We start from the raw sequence: 17437 nt of genomic DNA on the forward strand, positions 1-17437 counted from the left end.
GAGAATTATTCCCATTAGAGTGACCTACCCCACCACTACACTAGCTCACCTTTGTGCCAGTCAGGATGTATATGTTTGGCATCATCTTATATCTTCCTCCAGCTAAGCAATAGCCATTATGTTTCTTTTTGCTTTTTGTAATGATCCAGATGTACCCAGTTATAATTCTTACAGATTCATGAGCTTCTATAGTTTATTCTGGACTATAGAAACTATTTCAAAGTTGCTATGATTTCACAATTAGAAGTTATTTGCATACGACTTCCCTGGTGGCGCAGTGGGTAAGAATCCGCCTGCCAATGCAGGGGACACGGGTTCAAGCCCTGGTCCGGGAAGCATGCTGCGGAGCAACTAAGCCCGTGTGCCACAACTACTGAGCCTGCGCTCTAGAGCCCGCAAAGCACACTACTGAAGCCCATGTGCCTAGAGCCCGTGCTCCACAACAGGAGAAGCTACCACAATGAGAAGCCCGAGCACCCCAAAAAAGAGTAGCTCCACTCACCACAACCAGAGAAAGCCCACGGGCAACAAGGACCCAACGCAGCCAATCAATCAATCAATTTATAAAAAGAAATTATTTGTGCAATGTTAAGAGTAAATGTGTGTTTCAGGCATGTCCAGTCTCTATTGTATAGTATATTACCTCAGTATCTTCTGACCTGGAGTATTTTTCATTCAGTTTTTAGTATTATGTGATACTCTAAAGTGTCTCTTTGTGTCTGTTTTATTTTTAGATTTTCTGTCGAGGAACTGACAGGAATTTAGATCTCTCCTGGAATGAACTAAAGAAAGAAGTTACTTTAGCTGTTGAAAGTGAGGTGAGGTTTGGGTAAAGAAAGAATGATAATTTCTTTCATCTCCCTATGGAGCAGATTGGTACTGAGAAATTGTTCAAATTGTTCCTTGGACCTTGTTAGTAAGAACTATAAATGTCTAAACCTTTTAATTAGTCTATGGCATGTAATGCATAAGGGATATTCATTTGCCTATAGCTTAGTAAAATGATATTAAACAATTATGTTTTGGGGGGAGAAAGATCCCAAATGGTATCAAGAGTTTTTTTTTTTCCGTTGCCAGCTCCAGGGAAGTGTAACAGAGTATGAATTTTCCCAGGAAGAGTTCCGAAATTTACAACAGGAATTTTGGTGCAAGTTCTATGCCTGCTGTCTTCAGTATCAAGAAGCCCTTTCTCATCCTCTTGCCCTACATGTGAATCCACACACAAACATGGTGTGCCTGCTGAAAAAAGTAAGAGCAGAAACATAACAGAAGAACTCCTTTAGACTGTTCAGTGGGTCTTTCAGAATGTAGTGTCTATTGTATATTGTAGTTAGCTTTTAGGATTTTGGTGGGTTTTTTGTTGGGCGGGGGTCCTAAAATTATAGTTCATTTTTGTTTAAATATTCTTCTGCATTATTTATACTTTTTTGCATCTTGTTTTGTATTGAAGTGATTTCTAATTTGAAAGTTACAAGAGTAATACAGAGAACTTCTGTATACTCTTCAACCAGATTCACTGTTCCTTAACTTCCATTGCTTTTTTCTTTCTACAGATATGTTTTTTTCTTCCTGAGCCACTTGAGAGTTAGTTATAAACATCATTCCCCTTAATACTTACACATTTTAGCATGTATCTTAAGCACAAGGGTATTCTTACATTACCACAGCACAATTTAAAGATCAGGCAGTTTGATATTGATATAATATACAGTTTATATTCAGATTTTACCAGTTGTGCTTACAATTTTTATTCTTGATCTGGGATCCAATCCAAGATCTTGCGTTTATTTAGTTGTCAGGTTTCTTTAGCTTAATCTCCTGCTGTTGTCAGCCTTTCTTTGTCTTTCATGACAATGACATTTTTTTGAAGACTACGCCTGTTGTTTGGTAGAGTGTCCCTTAATTTGGATTTGTCTGGGGTTAGCTCATGATAAGATTCAGGTCTCAAATATTTTTTATCTTTAAACATTCACTGAAAAAAAAGTGTAACTGGAAGATTTGTATTTCCAGGGGTACCTGTCTTTCCTTGTGCCTTCCTCCTTTGTGGATCATTTATATCTCCTACCTGATGAGAATCTTTTGACAGAGGATGAGACAATCATATCTGATGGTAATAGTAATTGTTATGTCCGTATTTAAGCCCTTTCCGCCATGAACCCTATGCTTTCTTTCAAATGAATGCAGAAAACATTGATTTCCAGTGTGGTCTTTCCTGGCCAGTTTACCACACTGTAGATATTTTAGGGGAAACTGAAGAGAGCTAAACATCTTTAAGACCTCAGATAGATACCTGGCATTTAATTATTAATATTTTAATTTAATATAATATTAGCTAGCAGCTCTTCATTGGCTTGAGACGTGAATGTCAACTTTCTCTTACTTATAGATGTGGATGTTGCTCGGGATGTCGTATGTCTCATAAAATGCCTTCGGCTGATTGGAGAGTCAGTAACTATGGATATGTCAGTAATGATGGAAATGAGTTGTTACAACCTACAGTCTCCAGAAAAGGCTGCAGAACAGATTCTGGAAGATTTGATCGCTATTGATGTGTAAGGAGAATTTAGGGTAAAGTTCATTTCCTAATGGAAATTTAGCAATTCTCAGTGCCAAAATCAGGTGGTTTTTTTTGGTTTGTTTTTTGTTTTGCGGTACGTGGGCCTCTCACTGTTGTGGCCTCTCCCGTCGCGGAGCACAGGCTCCAGACGCGCAGGCTCAGTGGCCATGGCTCACGGGCCTAGCCGCTCCGCGGCATGTGGGATCTTCCCGGACCGGGGCACGAACCATGTCCCCTGCATTGGCAGGCGGACTCTGAACCACTGCGCCACTAGGGAAGCCCCCCAAATCAGGTTTTTAATGTACACTCAAGTGTGTACAAAGTAGAGGCTTAAAGTTAAAGTGAGTTGCCATGATTCTCAGTAGATATTTCAGCTTTTAAACAGAAAATCTAATACATGAATTCAGGTTTGGAAACAGACTCATGAATTATGGTCTGGCTATTAACTGAGCTATAAATTCTAAAATGTAAAAGTATTTTTCTCACATTCATTTTGTCTGTCATTTCCAAAAAAAAAATGAGGGAAAAATTTCTACATGGAGTAAAAGTATCTTGTACACCAGAGTGATTATCTCCACTCCTTTATTATATGGCTGGTTTTCCTGTTTCATAGAGCATTTAGCTTATACGGCATATAGAGTCTATCTCATATGTTCTCGGTAGTAATAGGAGTTTTCTAATTTCCTTATAGAGACAGTGTGATGGAGGATATTTGTAGTAAACTGCAAGAGATTAGGAACCCAATCCATGCCATTGGACTTCTTATACGGGAAATGGATTATGAAACAGAAGTGGAAATGGAAAAGGGATTCGATCCAGGTAAATGACAGAACAACAAAGGTACCTCTCTGATTTAGAGAAAACAGTGATACATTTAACTGTTTTGTTTTGTTTTTTAATTACAGCTCAGCCTTTGAATATTCGAATGAATCTTTCCCAGGTCTATGGTAGTAGCACAGCAGGGCGTATTGTGTGCAGAAGTGTGTGTAAAATTGCCAGTACTCGCTTCCTCATCTGCCGAGACCTCCTGATCTTACAGCAGCTACTAATGAGGCTAGGAGATGCAGTAAGTACTACCTGCGGGAAAGCTTGTAACATCTGAAACCTCTTCTTGACCTACAGGCACATAGCAGAATGTCAGCTCTGAGAGCACGGGGACTTCTGTCTTTGTTCACTGCTCTATCCCCCATGCTTGGCCCTTAGTAGGTGCTCTATAAATACAGGTTGAATTAAGAATGAGTAAACATGATAACCTAAAATTACAGATTAAGAACGTATATGAAGCAGGTTGTTTTACTCTTTGTGTATATAATGGTGGGATAATTTGTGTATATAATGGTGGGATAATTTCCTAGGGTGGCTCTCCCAAAATGTAGTATTATTAGTACAACTTTGGATGTGATAGCAGGGCACCATTTAGTGTGGAGGAGAAAGGAAGAAGAAGAAAAAGAACTTCTCTATTTCTGCAGTACAGGATTTACCCTAAGCAGTTTTAAGATTATAGAGTTTGTTTTGGGGGTCCTCCTAACTCCATTCTCTGCATCCTTTTCCATTTTATTCTCCTTAGGCCACCAGACCCTTGTTGCCATACAACTGCCCTCTTCTCCCCACCTACTGAATGTTTTATGTTCAAAAATTACCTTTCTGCCCACCATCAAAAGTCCCATTTATCTCACTCATCTGAACCTGACAAGGAAGCCATCTAATTCATGTTAATGTATAAATGTATAAAGAGCTGAAAGGCCTTTGGGGCTCCCAGGGATATTTATACTTTTTAAATCAGAATTTATTAACTCAAATACGTTGCTAATGGCAGAATTTCAGGTAAAAATAAGGAAATAACATTTAGGAAGATGATTTGTTTAGGACACCAAGGAGAAACAGGAACCTTTCCTGAGAGTCTGTCACTTAGGGCAGCCCTTACTAACCGAGTTCTTTTTAATCTTTGTAGATTCTTCCATTTCTTCAGGTTTTGGGGGGTATTTTTGTTTTTTTGTTTGTTTGTTCGTTTGCCGCATGGCTTGCAGGATCTTAGTTCCCCAACCAGGGATTGAACCCAGACTCTAACAGTGAAAGCCTGAGTTCTAACCACTGGACCACCAGGGAATTCATCTGTAATCTTCTATCCAGTGATAACCACTATTACATTTTTTTTAAATATTTATTTATTTATTTATTTTGCTGCGCCGGGTCATAGTTGAGGCATGCGAGATCTTTTCGTTGCATATGCGGACTCTTAGTTGCAGCATGCCTGCGGGATCTAGTTCCCCAACCAGGGATCAAAACCAGGCTCCCTGCATTGGAAGCGTGGAGTCTTACCCACTGGACCAGGGAAGTCCCGCTATTTACATTTTGTTATACACCCATTTTTTTTCTCTGCAAATAGTTTTAAAATTTTATTAGAAAATTAGTATATGTTATATATTATTTTTCAGAATCTGGTTGTTTTTATTCTTCCACTTTACAAATCTCACCAGCATATTCACATGTTACTAAGTATTTTTATACAACATTATTTTTAATAGTTACCTACTATAATTTTAATTTATTCAACCAATCCTGTGGCCATCCAGGTTGTTGCCAGTTTTCCCCTTATAGATAGAACTTTCTGCACCCCTTTAACTATATCTCCAGGATGAATTCTAAGAACTAGAATTGATTGGTCATAAGTTAACACATTTTTTTTCTTTTCGGCCACGCCGCATGGCATACGGATCTTAGCTCCCTGACCAGGGAACGATGAACCTGTGCACCCCACAGTGGAAGCGCAGAGTCTTAACCACTGGACCACCAGAGAAGTCCCAAAGTTATGCACATTTTTAAAGCTTTTGGTATTCTTGTAAAATTTTCCTCTAATGGTCATACCTATTTTTACCCAAGACCAGAAGCTTAAGAAAGGACTTAGATTTCCCTGTTACTCTTCTTGAGTCCTGAACCTACAGATTTGATGAAAGTTAAGCTGTTTGTTGTTGTTTTCTTTTACACCATCAGCTCCCATGACATGGTGAGCTGTTTTTTATTATTTTGTACTGTTAAATGGGTAGATATTTTTGCCGCCTGCTACCCCAAAATGTAATAGGTGTGTTGCTTTTATGTATGTGTATGTGTTGCTTTTATGTATGCCCTTTGTAACTGTATTATTTTATTTTACCTCCACCTGAACCTAAGAGTTATCATTACTAATTGCTGTTTACTGTCTCACCCACCCACCCACCACGTATAGGTGATTTTGGGAGCTGGTCAGCTCTTTCAGGCTCAGCAAGAACTACTACATCGAACAGCTCCCCTCCTCTTATCTTATTACCTCATTAAATGGGGAAGTCAGTGCTTGGCTACTGATGTTCCAGTTGACACACTGTGAGTTTCATTGTTCTGATTATTTTAAAAATAAATTGTGAGCTTAATTATTTTTTCCATTGTCTGAAAGAAAAAAAAATTTAATATTATGCTATAGCACTGATATGCCTTTAAAATTCAGAGCTTTCAGGTACTCTCTTTTATAAAGGTTAAAGGCAACTTCTAAGAATGAAAATAATAAATATATATTTATTATTATATATGTGTATGTATAATGCAAAGACAAATCCTGTTGAAGGCAAAATAATAAGATGAGGTCATGGGGAAAGTTAGACCACACATAAAAATGTGCTAGTTATTAAGGGTAGGCTGAGATTCTTTATAGCCAAAAGAAGAAAGAAAATTCAATATGTACCTACAAGACTCACATTTCAATTAGATAAGCCATTTTGTTTTTGCTGGCAAGGGAAAGATTTTCATGGCATGGAGGTCTTAAGAAATTTCTGCTCTGGCTTCTCATTGAAGGATCACTGAATGATACGATGGGCAACAATCTAAACCATGGCTCATTTTCCAGATTTTCTTGTGCTTTCAACGGAGCTTTCATGTGTAATTTGTTAATAAAATTGACAGTGTTCTTGATAGGCTAACTTGTTGAAGTAATGTTTAGCATAGGAGAATTTATTGAGCTGTTGTTTTTCTGTTTTCCTTTTCCTCACAGGGAGTCTAATCTTCAACATTTATCAGTACTGGAACTAACTGACTCTGGTGCTTTAATGGCAAATAAGTTCGGTAAGGACTGGACTGTGTATGCATTTGATTTCAAGTTTGGCATTTATTGCATATTCATTAAAGTGGTCTTTTGCCACCTTTGCTTTGGAAAGGTCGGTTAGGCTGTGCTTTCACCTTGAGAGGGTACAAGCAAGCTGTGTCCTGAGACCTCTGGTTGTGACAAGAGGTTTGTGCAGGTGTAACCCTAGATCAGACATAAATGAAGGGTATTGCGTGTGTTTATATGCACTGCTGCTTTTCCATTGTATATTGACACTCCAGTGATTAATTCAACAAAATCTTTTTTTTAATTTGCGAAGTTCATATAGCTTTTGTAATCTTGTCTTCATCAGCAGATATTCAAAAGGAGCCCTCTCTCACGCTTGAGAACCATTCTGGAGAATTTATTTTCTATTGTTTAGGTATAAAACTTAGAATCTTAGGACTGTACTTACTGGAAGCACTTTCTAGAGAAAAAGAATGACTGCAATGTTAAGTGGTTTTTTTATCGCATTTATATAGTACTTCATAGTTTACAGATTGCTTTTATTTATATTGGCATTGATTACACCAGTGATGCATTTTATATTTTGAAATAAAAAATGTTCTTTGTTACAGGCGTAAAATGAATCAGTAGACTGTCTTAATTGAAAATTGATGCTACTATCACAAGTTGGTGACTGTTAAAACTTTTTATTTTTAAGTATCTAGCCCTCAGACAATTGTGGAGTTATTCTTCCAAGAAGTTGCAAGAAAACACATTATATCTCATTTGTTCTCTCAACCAAAGGCACCTCTAAGCCAGACTGAGTTGAACTGGCCTGAGATGATTACTGCAATTACCAGTTATTTATTGCAGCTTTTGTATCCTTTCATTTAAAGCCAGTTGAATGGTTTCTCTTACCCAAATAGTCTAAGATTCAGTAATATTCTGCCTGTGTAATGCAGTTTTTTTTTTTTTTTTTTTGCGGTACGTGGGCCTCTCACTGCTGCGGCCTCTCCCGTCACGGAGCACAGGCTCCGGACGCGCAGGCCCAGCGGCCACGGCCCACGGGCCCAGCCGCTCCGCGGCACGCGGGATCCTCCCAGACCGGGGCACGAACCCCTGTCCCCTGCATCGGCAGTCAGACTCCCAACCACTGCACCACCAGGGAAGCCCGGTAATGAAGATTTTTAATGAGGTTGGGTACTTATCCCCCCAACAAGAGATGATATTTATTTTCAGATATCCCAATTTTTATTTTCTTTTAATTTGTTTTTTTGCTCAGGAGTTGAGCCAGATTTTATTGGTGCACACACATTTGATACCTAGATCTCTTTTATATATATATATATATATATATATATATAATTTATTTATTATTTTATTTTTTAATTTTTGGCTGCGATGGGTCTTTGTTGCTGAACACGGGCTTTCTCTCATTGCGGTGTGTGGGCTTCTCATCGCAGTGGCTTCTCCTGTTGTGGAGCATGGGCTCTAGGGTGTGCAGGCTTCATAGTAGTTGTGGCTCATGGGCTCCAGAGCGTAGGCTCGGTAGTTATGGCACACGGGTTTAGTTGCTCCGTGGCATGTGGGATCTTCGGGGACCAGGGCTTGAACCCATATTGCCTGCATTGGCAGGCAGATTCTTAACCACTGCGCCACCAGGGAAGCCCTAGATCTCTTTTAAAACATACATTCATCAAATATTTATTGAATGGCTCTGTATGCCAGGCGCTGTGTTAGGTACTGGGTATCCACTGGCATAGTATGCTTGTGCAATATACTAGCTAGAATTAGAAGTGACCACCCAGTGATGAAATACATGCTTTAGTCCATTGTTAATTGAGCTCTAATCTAGGTGACTAGGCTCCTAGTATCTAACCTTTCCACTATGCTTGTCTAATATTAAAGTTACATAATTACGTAGAAAGGACGTGTGCCATGCCACCTTCCCTTTACCTTTTTTTAAAATTAATTTAAAAATTTTTTTTATTTCTGGTTGCGGTGGGTCTTCATTGCTGTGCGCGGGCTTTCTGTAGTTGCGGCGAGCGGGGGCTACTCTTCCTTGCGGTGCGTGGGCTTCTCATTGCGGTGGCTTCTCTTGTTGCAGAGCACGGGCTCTAGGTGTGCAGGCTTCAGTAGTTGTGGCTCACGGGCTCTAGAGCGCAGGCTCAGTAGTTGTGGTGCAGGGGCTTAGTTGCTCCGTGATATGTGCGATCTTCCCAGAACAGGGCTCGAACCCGTGTCCCCTGCACTGGCAGGCGGATTCTTAACCACTGCGTCACCAGGGAAGCCCCTCTTTACCTTCTTTTTAAAAATTAAGCCATTTCATGGAGTTTGATGCCTAACATGTATTGATATATTTAAGTTTTGCCAAAACAGTAAATAATCTCCTTAACCAATGACTAGATGGCCTAGCAATCCTGGTTGCCTCTTTCTAGAATGTTTGATGGGAAATTGTCAGTATGTACAATTGCAGGTGAGTACTGTTGAACATTTCAGGACAATCATTCTTGTAAAGAATGGGATTTCTGGGACTTTTTTCTTTGTAAATGTTTCCTGCATTTTAATTGGGCTGATAGTAAGAACCACAATAATGTACACTCATTTACACTGAAACATACCCCAGAGAGATTTTCTTTACTTCCCTCTTGGCAGTATCATTCCTAACAATTTTTTATAGAGTATTTTTTTGTTAGTTCTCTTTGTTGGGTTCTCTTTATAGTAAGAAAACATACCATTGTCTTAATATAAATCCTTCACTGGAATCCAGTCAGTTGAACCAGTAAATACCAAAAGTTGGAAAATTGCTAGGATGGAAAGTGCATGTTTGTTTTCATGTGTTAGTGTTATTGCAGTCCTGTTTGCTTTCTTGAAGTGTCTAATAACCTAGTATAAGAATGGATTAATGGGATTCGGATTTAATCTCCAGATGATTTCTGGAAATACAACTTTTGTGTTGATTGACCACTATCTTCTCTCCCTCTGTGAAGAACTTGGAAATGAGTATCTCCTTAAGGAATATTTATTCTCTAATCAGAAAGCATCTTTTATGCCTTTAAGGATTATATTCAACTGCTACATCCCTGGTGTCAAGTCAATGTTGGTTCCTGTCGATTTATGCTGGGACGGTGTTACCTGGTTACAGGAGAGGGACAGAAGGTAAACTGCATTTGAAAGATGAGCAAACCTTAGTGCAAGGGGAACACTTAGTTTCCATCTAAGCGAGGGAATGGGAGGCACAGAATCCTCCAGATAAAGATACAGAAAACTAATAGTGCCAACAAGGGGCATAATATACCTGTGGGGACCGTTTAGCTTCACATACTTTGCAGATTACTTAGGACACAGGAAAATATGAAGAAGAAAACATTAAAACCCTCCTGCCCCTGTGCAGGTATTTTTAGGGATGCGTTTTTGCAAATAAAATTTATTTCTCAATTACACTGTTTTTATTATATCTTTTTTTTTTTTGGCTGCATTGGGTCTTCGTTGCTGTGCATGGGCTTTCTCTAGTTGTGGCGAGCGGGGGCTACTCTTCATTGCAGTGCACAGGCTTCTCATTGCAGTGGCTTCTCCTGTTGCAGAGCAAGGGCTCTGAGCGCATAGGCTCAGTAGTTGTGGCTCGCAGGCCCTAGAGCACAGGCTCAGTAGTTGTGGCGCACGGGCTTAGTTGCTCTGCGGCATGTGGGATCTTCCCGGACCAGGGCTCGAACCCGTGTCCCCTGCATTGGCAGGTGGATTCTTAACCACTGCACCACCTGGGAAGTCCTATATCTTTCTTTTATGCTGGTTTTCTTCCCATTATGTTAGTTTACATTTCTAATTTTTTCTTGATATCCTGTTATGGAGCTTTTCAAACATAAAGAAAAGTTCAAAGACTTTCATATTAAACAATCATATACCCCCCACTCAAATTCTACAGTTGTTAACATGTTGCTACAGTTGGTGTATCACATTTATCCATCAATTTTCTTATTAAAGTTTACTTTTTAATTAACAGCATTTAAGTTAAAAAGTTAGATAAATTAGGCCTTCCCTGGTGGCGCAGTGGTTGAGAGTCCGCCTGCCGGTGCAGGGGACACAGGTTCGTGCCCTGGTCCGGGAAAATCCCACATGCCGCGGAGCGGCTGGCCCCATGAGCCATGGCCGCTGAGCCTGTGCGTCCGGAGCCTGTGCTCCGCAACAGGAGAGGCCACAACAGTGAGAGGCCCGCATACCGAAAAAAAAAAAAAGATAAAGAAAATATTAAATATTGCATCAGAGAGAATTTAGATATGACAGAAACTGCAAATGCAGTCAATGGTCTTATATAATTTTATTTCTTTTTTGGTTCTCGTTGGTACAAGAAACCTTGACTTATAGCACCTAGAAGTGGAACAGTCTATCATAAGTCATTTTGTATTCTTCTATTTCTCCAGGCTCTGGAATGTTTCTGCCAGGCAGCATCTGAAGTGGGCAAAGAGGAATTCTTAGATCGCTTGATCCGTTCAGAGGATGGGGAGATTGTGTCCACCCCCAGGCTGCAGTATTATGATAAGGTATATTCTGTCATGGTTTGGTCCTTCTTACACCACTCTGTGTAAAAATGTAACAGGGCGGGGGGGCAGATAAATTAGGAGTTTGGGATTAACATATACACACTACTATATATAAAATAGGTAAACAACAAGGACCTACTGTATAGCACAAGGAACTGTACTCAATATCTTGTAATAACCTATAATGGAAAAGAATCTGAGAAAGAATATGAATATATACATATAGATAAATATGTATAACTGAATCACTTTGCTGTATATTTGAAACTAACACAACATTATAAATTAACTATACTTCAGTTTAAAAAAATGTATCTGAAATATATTAGTTTGGTATTTGGGGAGAAAAATAACATAAAAATTTAATCACTCCCTGAATCTCCAAATGGAGAGAAAAAGGAATTTGCCTAGAGAAATTGAAGAAACATCTTTAAATTTGATATATGGTTTTTTTGTTTTTTCATTTTTTTTTATTTGGTTGCACTGGGTCTTAGTTGCAGCAGGAGGGCTCCTTAGTTGCGGCATGTATGTGGGATCTAGTTCCCTGACCAGGGATCAAACCCTGGCCCCCTGCATTGGGAGCACAGAGTCTTAACCACTGCACCACCGAGGAAGTCCCTGATAAATGTTTTTAACTTAAATGAAATTCCCATCATGATATAATTTTGTTAGCTCTGTCATCATTAGAACTTTGTTACTTAGTATTCATCTTGCTGATATCTCAAAGAATTAACTTGTAATGCTGTATTTAGCCTTAGTTTGTGATTTAGCCCTGGGTACCCCTCCTGACCTTTTTTCCCTTCTACTCTTTCCTGTGGTCACTCACTCAGCTATAACAGTAGTGGCCTTCTTACTGTCTCATAAAAGCCAAGCACATACTCTGTTCCCTTCAGGACCTTTCTCCCTGCTGTTCCTCATCCTGGACTGGTCTTCCTCCAGGTAGTCAAGTTTCTAATGCCCTCATTTCATACAGGTCTCTGCTCCTGTGTCACCTCCTGAGAGTTCCTCCCTGCCTTGCCTACGAAGAAGCAGAGTAACTGTCGTGCATGTGCTCTCCTGCACACCTGCTCCTTCTCTCCCTTAGTGCAGAGTGAGGCATTGTGGGCAGTCTCCTTGCCCCGCTTTATTTTCCTTTATGACATTTAGCCATGCTTGATGTTATATTTTAGACTCTATGTTATTTTTTTTTCACATCTTTATTGGAATATAAGTGCTTTACAATGTTGTGTTAGTTTCTGCTGTACAAAGTGAATCAACTGTATGTATACATATATCCCCATATCCCCTCCCTCTTGAGCCTCCCTCCCACCCTCCCTGTCCCATCCCTCTAGGTCGTCACAAAGCACCGAGCTGATCTCCCTGTGCTATGCAGCTTCCCACTAGCCATCCATTTTACATTTGGTAGTGCATATACGTCAGTGCTGCCCTCTGACTTCATCCCAGCTTCCCCCCCCGACCGGTGCCCTCAAGTCTGTTCTCTACGTCTGCGTCTTTATTTCTGCCCTGCCTCTAGGTTCATCAGTACCTCTTTTTAAAATTCCATATATATGCATTAGCATACGGTATTTGTTTTTCTCTTTCTGAGTTACTTCACTCTGTATGACAGATTTTTCGTCCATTCACCTCACTACAAATAACTCAATTTTGTTCCTTTTTATGGCTGAGTAATATTCCATTATATATATATGTGTCACAATCTTCTTTATGCAGTCATCTGTTGATGGACATTTAGGTTGTTTCCATATCCTGGCTATTGTAAACAGTGCTGCAATGAACACTGTGGTGTGTGTCTCTTTTTGAATTATGGTTTTCTCAGGGTATATGCCCAGTAGTGGGATTGCTGGGTCATATGGTAGTTCTATTTTTAGTTTTTTAAGGAACCTCCATACTGTTCTCTATAGTGGTTGTATCAGTTTACATTCCCACCAACAGTAGGAGGGTTCCCTTTTTTCCACACCCTCTCTAGCATTTATTGTTTGTAGATTTTTTGATGATGGCCATTCTGACTGGTGTGAGGTGATACCTCATTGTAGTTTTGATTTGCATTTCTCTAATGATTAGTGATGTTGAGCATCTCTTCATGCGTTTGTTGGCCATCTGTATGTCTTCTTTGGAGAAATGTCTATTTAGGTCTTCTGCCCATTTTTGGACTGGGTTGTTTGTTTTTTTGACATTGACCTGCATGAGCTGCTTGTATATCTTGGAGATTAATCCTTTGTCAGTTGCTTCGTTTGCAAATAATTTCTCCCATTCTGAGGGTTGTCTTTTTGTCTTGTTTATGGTTTCCTTTGCTGTGCAGAAGCTTTTAAGTTTCATTAGGTCCCGTTTGTTTATTTTTGTTTTTATTTCCATTACTGTAGGAGGTGGGTCAAAAAGGATCTTGCTGTGATTTACATCATGGAGTGTTCTGCCTATGTTTTCCTCTAAGAGTTTTATAGTATCTGACCTTACATTTAGGTCTTTAATCCATTTTGAGTTTATTTTTGTGTATGGTGTTAGGGAGTGTTCTTTTGTTGTTGTTGTTGTTGTTGTTTTTGGCTGCATTGGGTCTTCGTTGCTGCACACAGGCTTTCTCTAGTTGTGGTGAGCGGAGGCTACTCTTCCTTGTGGTTTGAGGGCTTCTCATTATGGTGGCTTCTCCTGTTGCAGACCATGGGCTCTAGGCACGTGGGCTTCAGTAGCTGTGGTACACAGGCTCAGTAGTTGTGGCTCATGGGCTCTAGAGCACAGGCCCAGTAGTTGTGGCGCACGGGCTTAGTTGCTCCATGGCATGTGGGATCTTCCCAGACGAGGGATTGAACCCATGTCCCCTGCACTGGCAGGCAGATTCTTAACCACTGCGCCACCAGGGAAGTCCAGGAGTGTTCTAATTTTATTCTTTTACATTAGCTGTCCATTTTTCCCAGCACCACTTATTGAAAAGGCTGTCTTTTCTCCATTTTCTATTCTTGCCTCCTTTATCAAAGATAAGGTGACCATATGTGTGTGGGCTTTCTATCTTGTTGCATTGATCTATATTTCTATATTTGTGTCACTACCATACTGCTGTAGCTTTGTAGTATAGTCTGAAGTCAGGGAGCCTGATTTCTCCAGCTCTGTTTTTCTTTCTCAAAGATTGCTTTGGCTATTTAGGATCTTTTGTGTTTCCTTACAAATTGTAAGATTTCTTGTTCTAGTTCTGTGAAAAATGCCATTGGTAATTTTATAGGGATTGCATTGAACCTGTAGATTGCTTTGAGTAGTATAGTCATTTTCACAATATTGATTCTTCCAATCCAGGAGCATGGTATATCTCTCCATCTCTTGCTGTCATCTTTGATTTCCTTCATCAGTGTTTTATAGTTTTCTGAGTACAGGTCTTTTGCCTCCTTAGGTATGTTTATTCCTAGGTATTTTATTCTTTTTGTTGTGATGGTAAAATGGGATTGTTTCCTTAATTTCTCTTTCTGATCTTTCGTTGTTAGTGTACAGGAATGCAAGAGATTTCTGTGCATTAATTTTGTTTCCTGCAACCTTACCAAATTCATTGATTAGTTCTAGTAGTTTTCTGGTGGCATCTTTAGGATGTTCTATGTATAGTATCATGTCATCTGCAAACATTGACAGTTTTACTTCTTCTTTTCCAATTTGTATTCCTTTTATTTCTTTTTCCTCTCTGATTGCTATGACTAGGACGTCTAATACTATGTTGAATAATAGTGGCGAGAGTGGACGTCCTTGTCTTGTTCCTGATCTTAGAGGAAATGCCTTCAGTTTTTCACCATTGAGAATGATGTTTGCTGTGGGTTTGTCGTATGTGGCTTTTATTCTGTTGAGATAGGTTCCTCTGCACCCACTTTCTGGAGAGGTTTTATCATAAATGGGTGTTGGATTTTGTCAAAAGCTTTTTCTGCATCTATTAAGATGATCATATGGTTTTTGTTCTTCAATTTGTTAATATGGTGTATCACATTGATTGTTTTGCATATATTGAAGAATCCTTGCATCTCTGGGAAAAATCCCACTTGATCATGGTGTATGATCCTTTTAATGTGTTGCTGGATTCTGTTTGCTTGTATTTTGTTGAGGATTTTTGCATCTGTGTTCATCAGTGATATTGGTCTATAATTTTCTTTTTTTGTGATATCTTTGTCCAGTTTTGGTATCAGGGTGATGGTGGCCTTGTAGAACAAGTTTGGGAGTGTTCCTCCCTCCACATTTTTTTGGAAGAGTTTGAGAAGGATAGGTGTTAATTCTTCTCTAAATGTTTGATAGAATTCACCTATGAAGCCATCTGTCCTGGACTTCTCTTTGTTGGAAGATTTTTAATTACAGTTTCAATTTCACTACCTGTGATTGGTCTGTTTATATTTTCTAATTCTTCCTGGTTCTATCTTGGAAGGTTTTACTCTTCCAAGAATTTGTCCATTTCTTTCAGGTTATCCATTTTATTGGCTTATAGTTGGTTGTAGTAGTCTCTTATCATCTTTTGTATTTCTGTGGTATCAGTTGTAACCTCTCCTTTTTCATTTCTAATTTTATTGATCTGCATCCTCTCCTGTATTTTCTTGGTGGTCTGGCTAAAGGTTTATCAATTTTGTTTATCTTCTCAAAGAACCAGATTTAGTTTTATTGATCTCTGCTATTGTTTTCTTTGTTTTTATTTCTGCTCTGATCTTTATGATTTCTTTCCTTCTGCTAACTTTGGGCTTCCTTTGTTCTTTTTCTGGTTGCTTTAGGTGTAAGTTTAGATGTTTATTTGAGATTTTTCTTGTTTCCTGAGGTGACCTTGAATTGCTATGAACTTCCCTCTTAGAACTGCTTTTGCTGCGTCCCATAAGTTTTGGATTGTTGTGTTTTCGTTTTCATTTGTTTCTAGATATTTTTTGATTTCTTATTTTATTTCTTCAGTGATCTCTTGGTTATTTAGCAGCGCACTGTTTAGCCTCCATGTGTTTGTGTTTTTTACTTTTTTTTTCCTGTAATTGATTTCTAATCTCATAGCGTTGTGGTCAGAAAAGATGCTTGATACAATTTCATTTTTCTTAAATTTTCCAGGGTTTGATTTGTGACCCAAAATGTGATCTGTTCTGGAGAACGTTCCGCGTGCACTTTATAAGAAAGTGTATTCTTCTGCTTTCGGGTGGAATGTCCTAAAAATATCAATTAAGTCTATCTTGTCTGTTGTGTCATTTAAAGCTTGTGTTTCCTTATTTATTTTCTGTTTGGATGATCTTTCTATTGGTGTAAGTGGGGTGTTCAAGTCCACCACTATTATTGTGTTACTGTCGATTTCTCCTTTTATGGCCTTATGTACTGAGGTGCTCCTATGTTGGGTGCATAAATATTTATAATTGTTGTGTTTTCTTCTTGGATGAATCCCTTGATAATTATGTAGTGTCCCTCCTTATCTCTTATAACAGTCTTTATTTTAAAGTCTATTTTATCTGATGTGAGTATTGCTACTCCAGCTTTCTTTTGATTTCCATTTGCATGGAATATCTTTTTCCATCCCTTCACTTTCAGTCTGTACGTGTCCCTAGGTATGAAGTGGGTCTCTTGTAGACAGCATATATAAGCATCTTGTTTTTATATCCATTCAGCCAGTCTGTGTCTTTTGGTTGGACCATTTAATCCATTTACATTCAAGGTGATTATCGATATGTATGTTCCTATTACCATTTTCTTAATTGATTTGGGTTTGTTTTTGTGCATCTTTTTCTTCTCTTGTGTTTCCTGCTTAGAAAAGGTCCGTTAGCATTTGTTGTAGAGCTAGTTTGGTGGTGCTGAATCCTGTTAGCTTTTGCTTGTCTGTAAAACTTTTGATTTCTCCATCGAATCTGAATGAGATCCTTGCTGGGTAGAGTAATCTTGTAGGTTTTTCCCTTTCATCAGTTTAAATATGTCCTGCCACTCCCTTCTGGCTTGCAGAATTTCTGCTGAAAGATCAGCTGTTAACATTATGAGGATTCCCTTGTATGTTATTTGTTGCTTTTCCCTTGCTGCTTTTAACATTTTTCTTTGTATTTAATTTTTGATAGTTTGATTAATATGTGTCTTGGAGTGTTTCTCTTTGGGTTTATCCTGTATGGGACTCTCTGTGCTTCCTGGACTTGATTGACTATTTCCTTTCCCATGTTAGGGAAGTTTTCAACTATAATCTCTTCAAATATTTTCTCAGACCCTTTTTTTCCTCTTCTTCTTCTGGGACCCCTATAATTCAAATGTTGGTGCATTTAATGTTGTCCCAGAGGTCTCCGAGACCGTCCTCAGTTCTTTTCATTCTTTTTTCTTCTGCTCCCTGGCAGT

General features: G+C 39.0%; 1 protein-coding gene across 2 annotated transcripts in view; it reads left to right on the top strand.

Moving 5' to 3' along the window:
* NUP160 (nucleoporin 160) overlaps positions 1-17437 on the top strand; it is a 54559-nt gene that overhangs the window by 19363 nt on the left and 17759 nt on the right. For both annotated transcript variants that reach the window (XM_060159139.1, XM_060159138.1), the window contains 12 exons: positions 735-818; positions 1078-1248; positions 2011-2110; positions 2387-2552; positions 3249-3376; positions 3463-3623; positions 5781-5914; positions 6576-6646; positions 7330-7489; positions 9018-9087; positions 9672-9770; positions 11030-11149. In XM_060159139.1, coding sequence (XP_060015122.1) covers positions 735-818; positions 1078-1248; positions 2011-2110; positions 2387-2552; positions 3249-3376; positions 3463-3623; positions 5781-5914; positions 6576-6646; positions 7330-7489; positions 9018-9087; positions 9672-9770; positions 11030-11149 — 1464 coding nt within the window. The remainder of the gene's footprint in view (positions 1-734; positions 819-1077; positions 1249-2010; positions 2111-2386; positions 2553-3248; positions 3377-3462; positions 3624-5780; positions 5915-6575; positions 6647-7329; positions 7490-9017; positions 9088-9671; positions 9771-11029; positions 11150-17437) is intronic.

This window comes from Lagenorhynchus albirostris, chromosome 9, assembly GCF_949774975.1.
Source record: "Lagenorhynchus albirostris chromosome 9, mLagAlb1.1, whole genome shotgun sequence".
NCBI classification, from domain to species: domain Eukaryota; kingdom Metazoa; phylum Chordata; class Mammalia; order Artiodactyla; family Delphinidae; genus Lagenorhynchus; species Lagenorhynchus albirostris.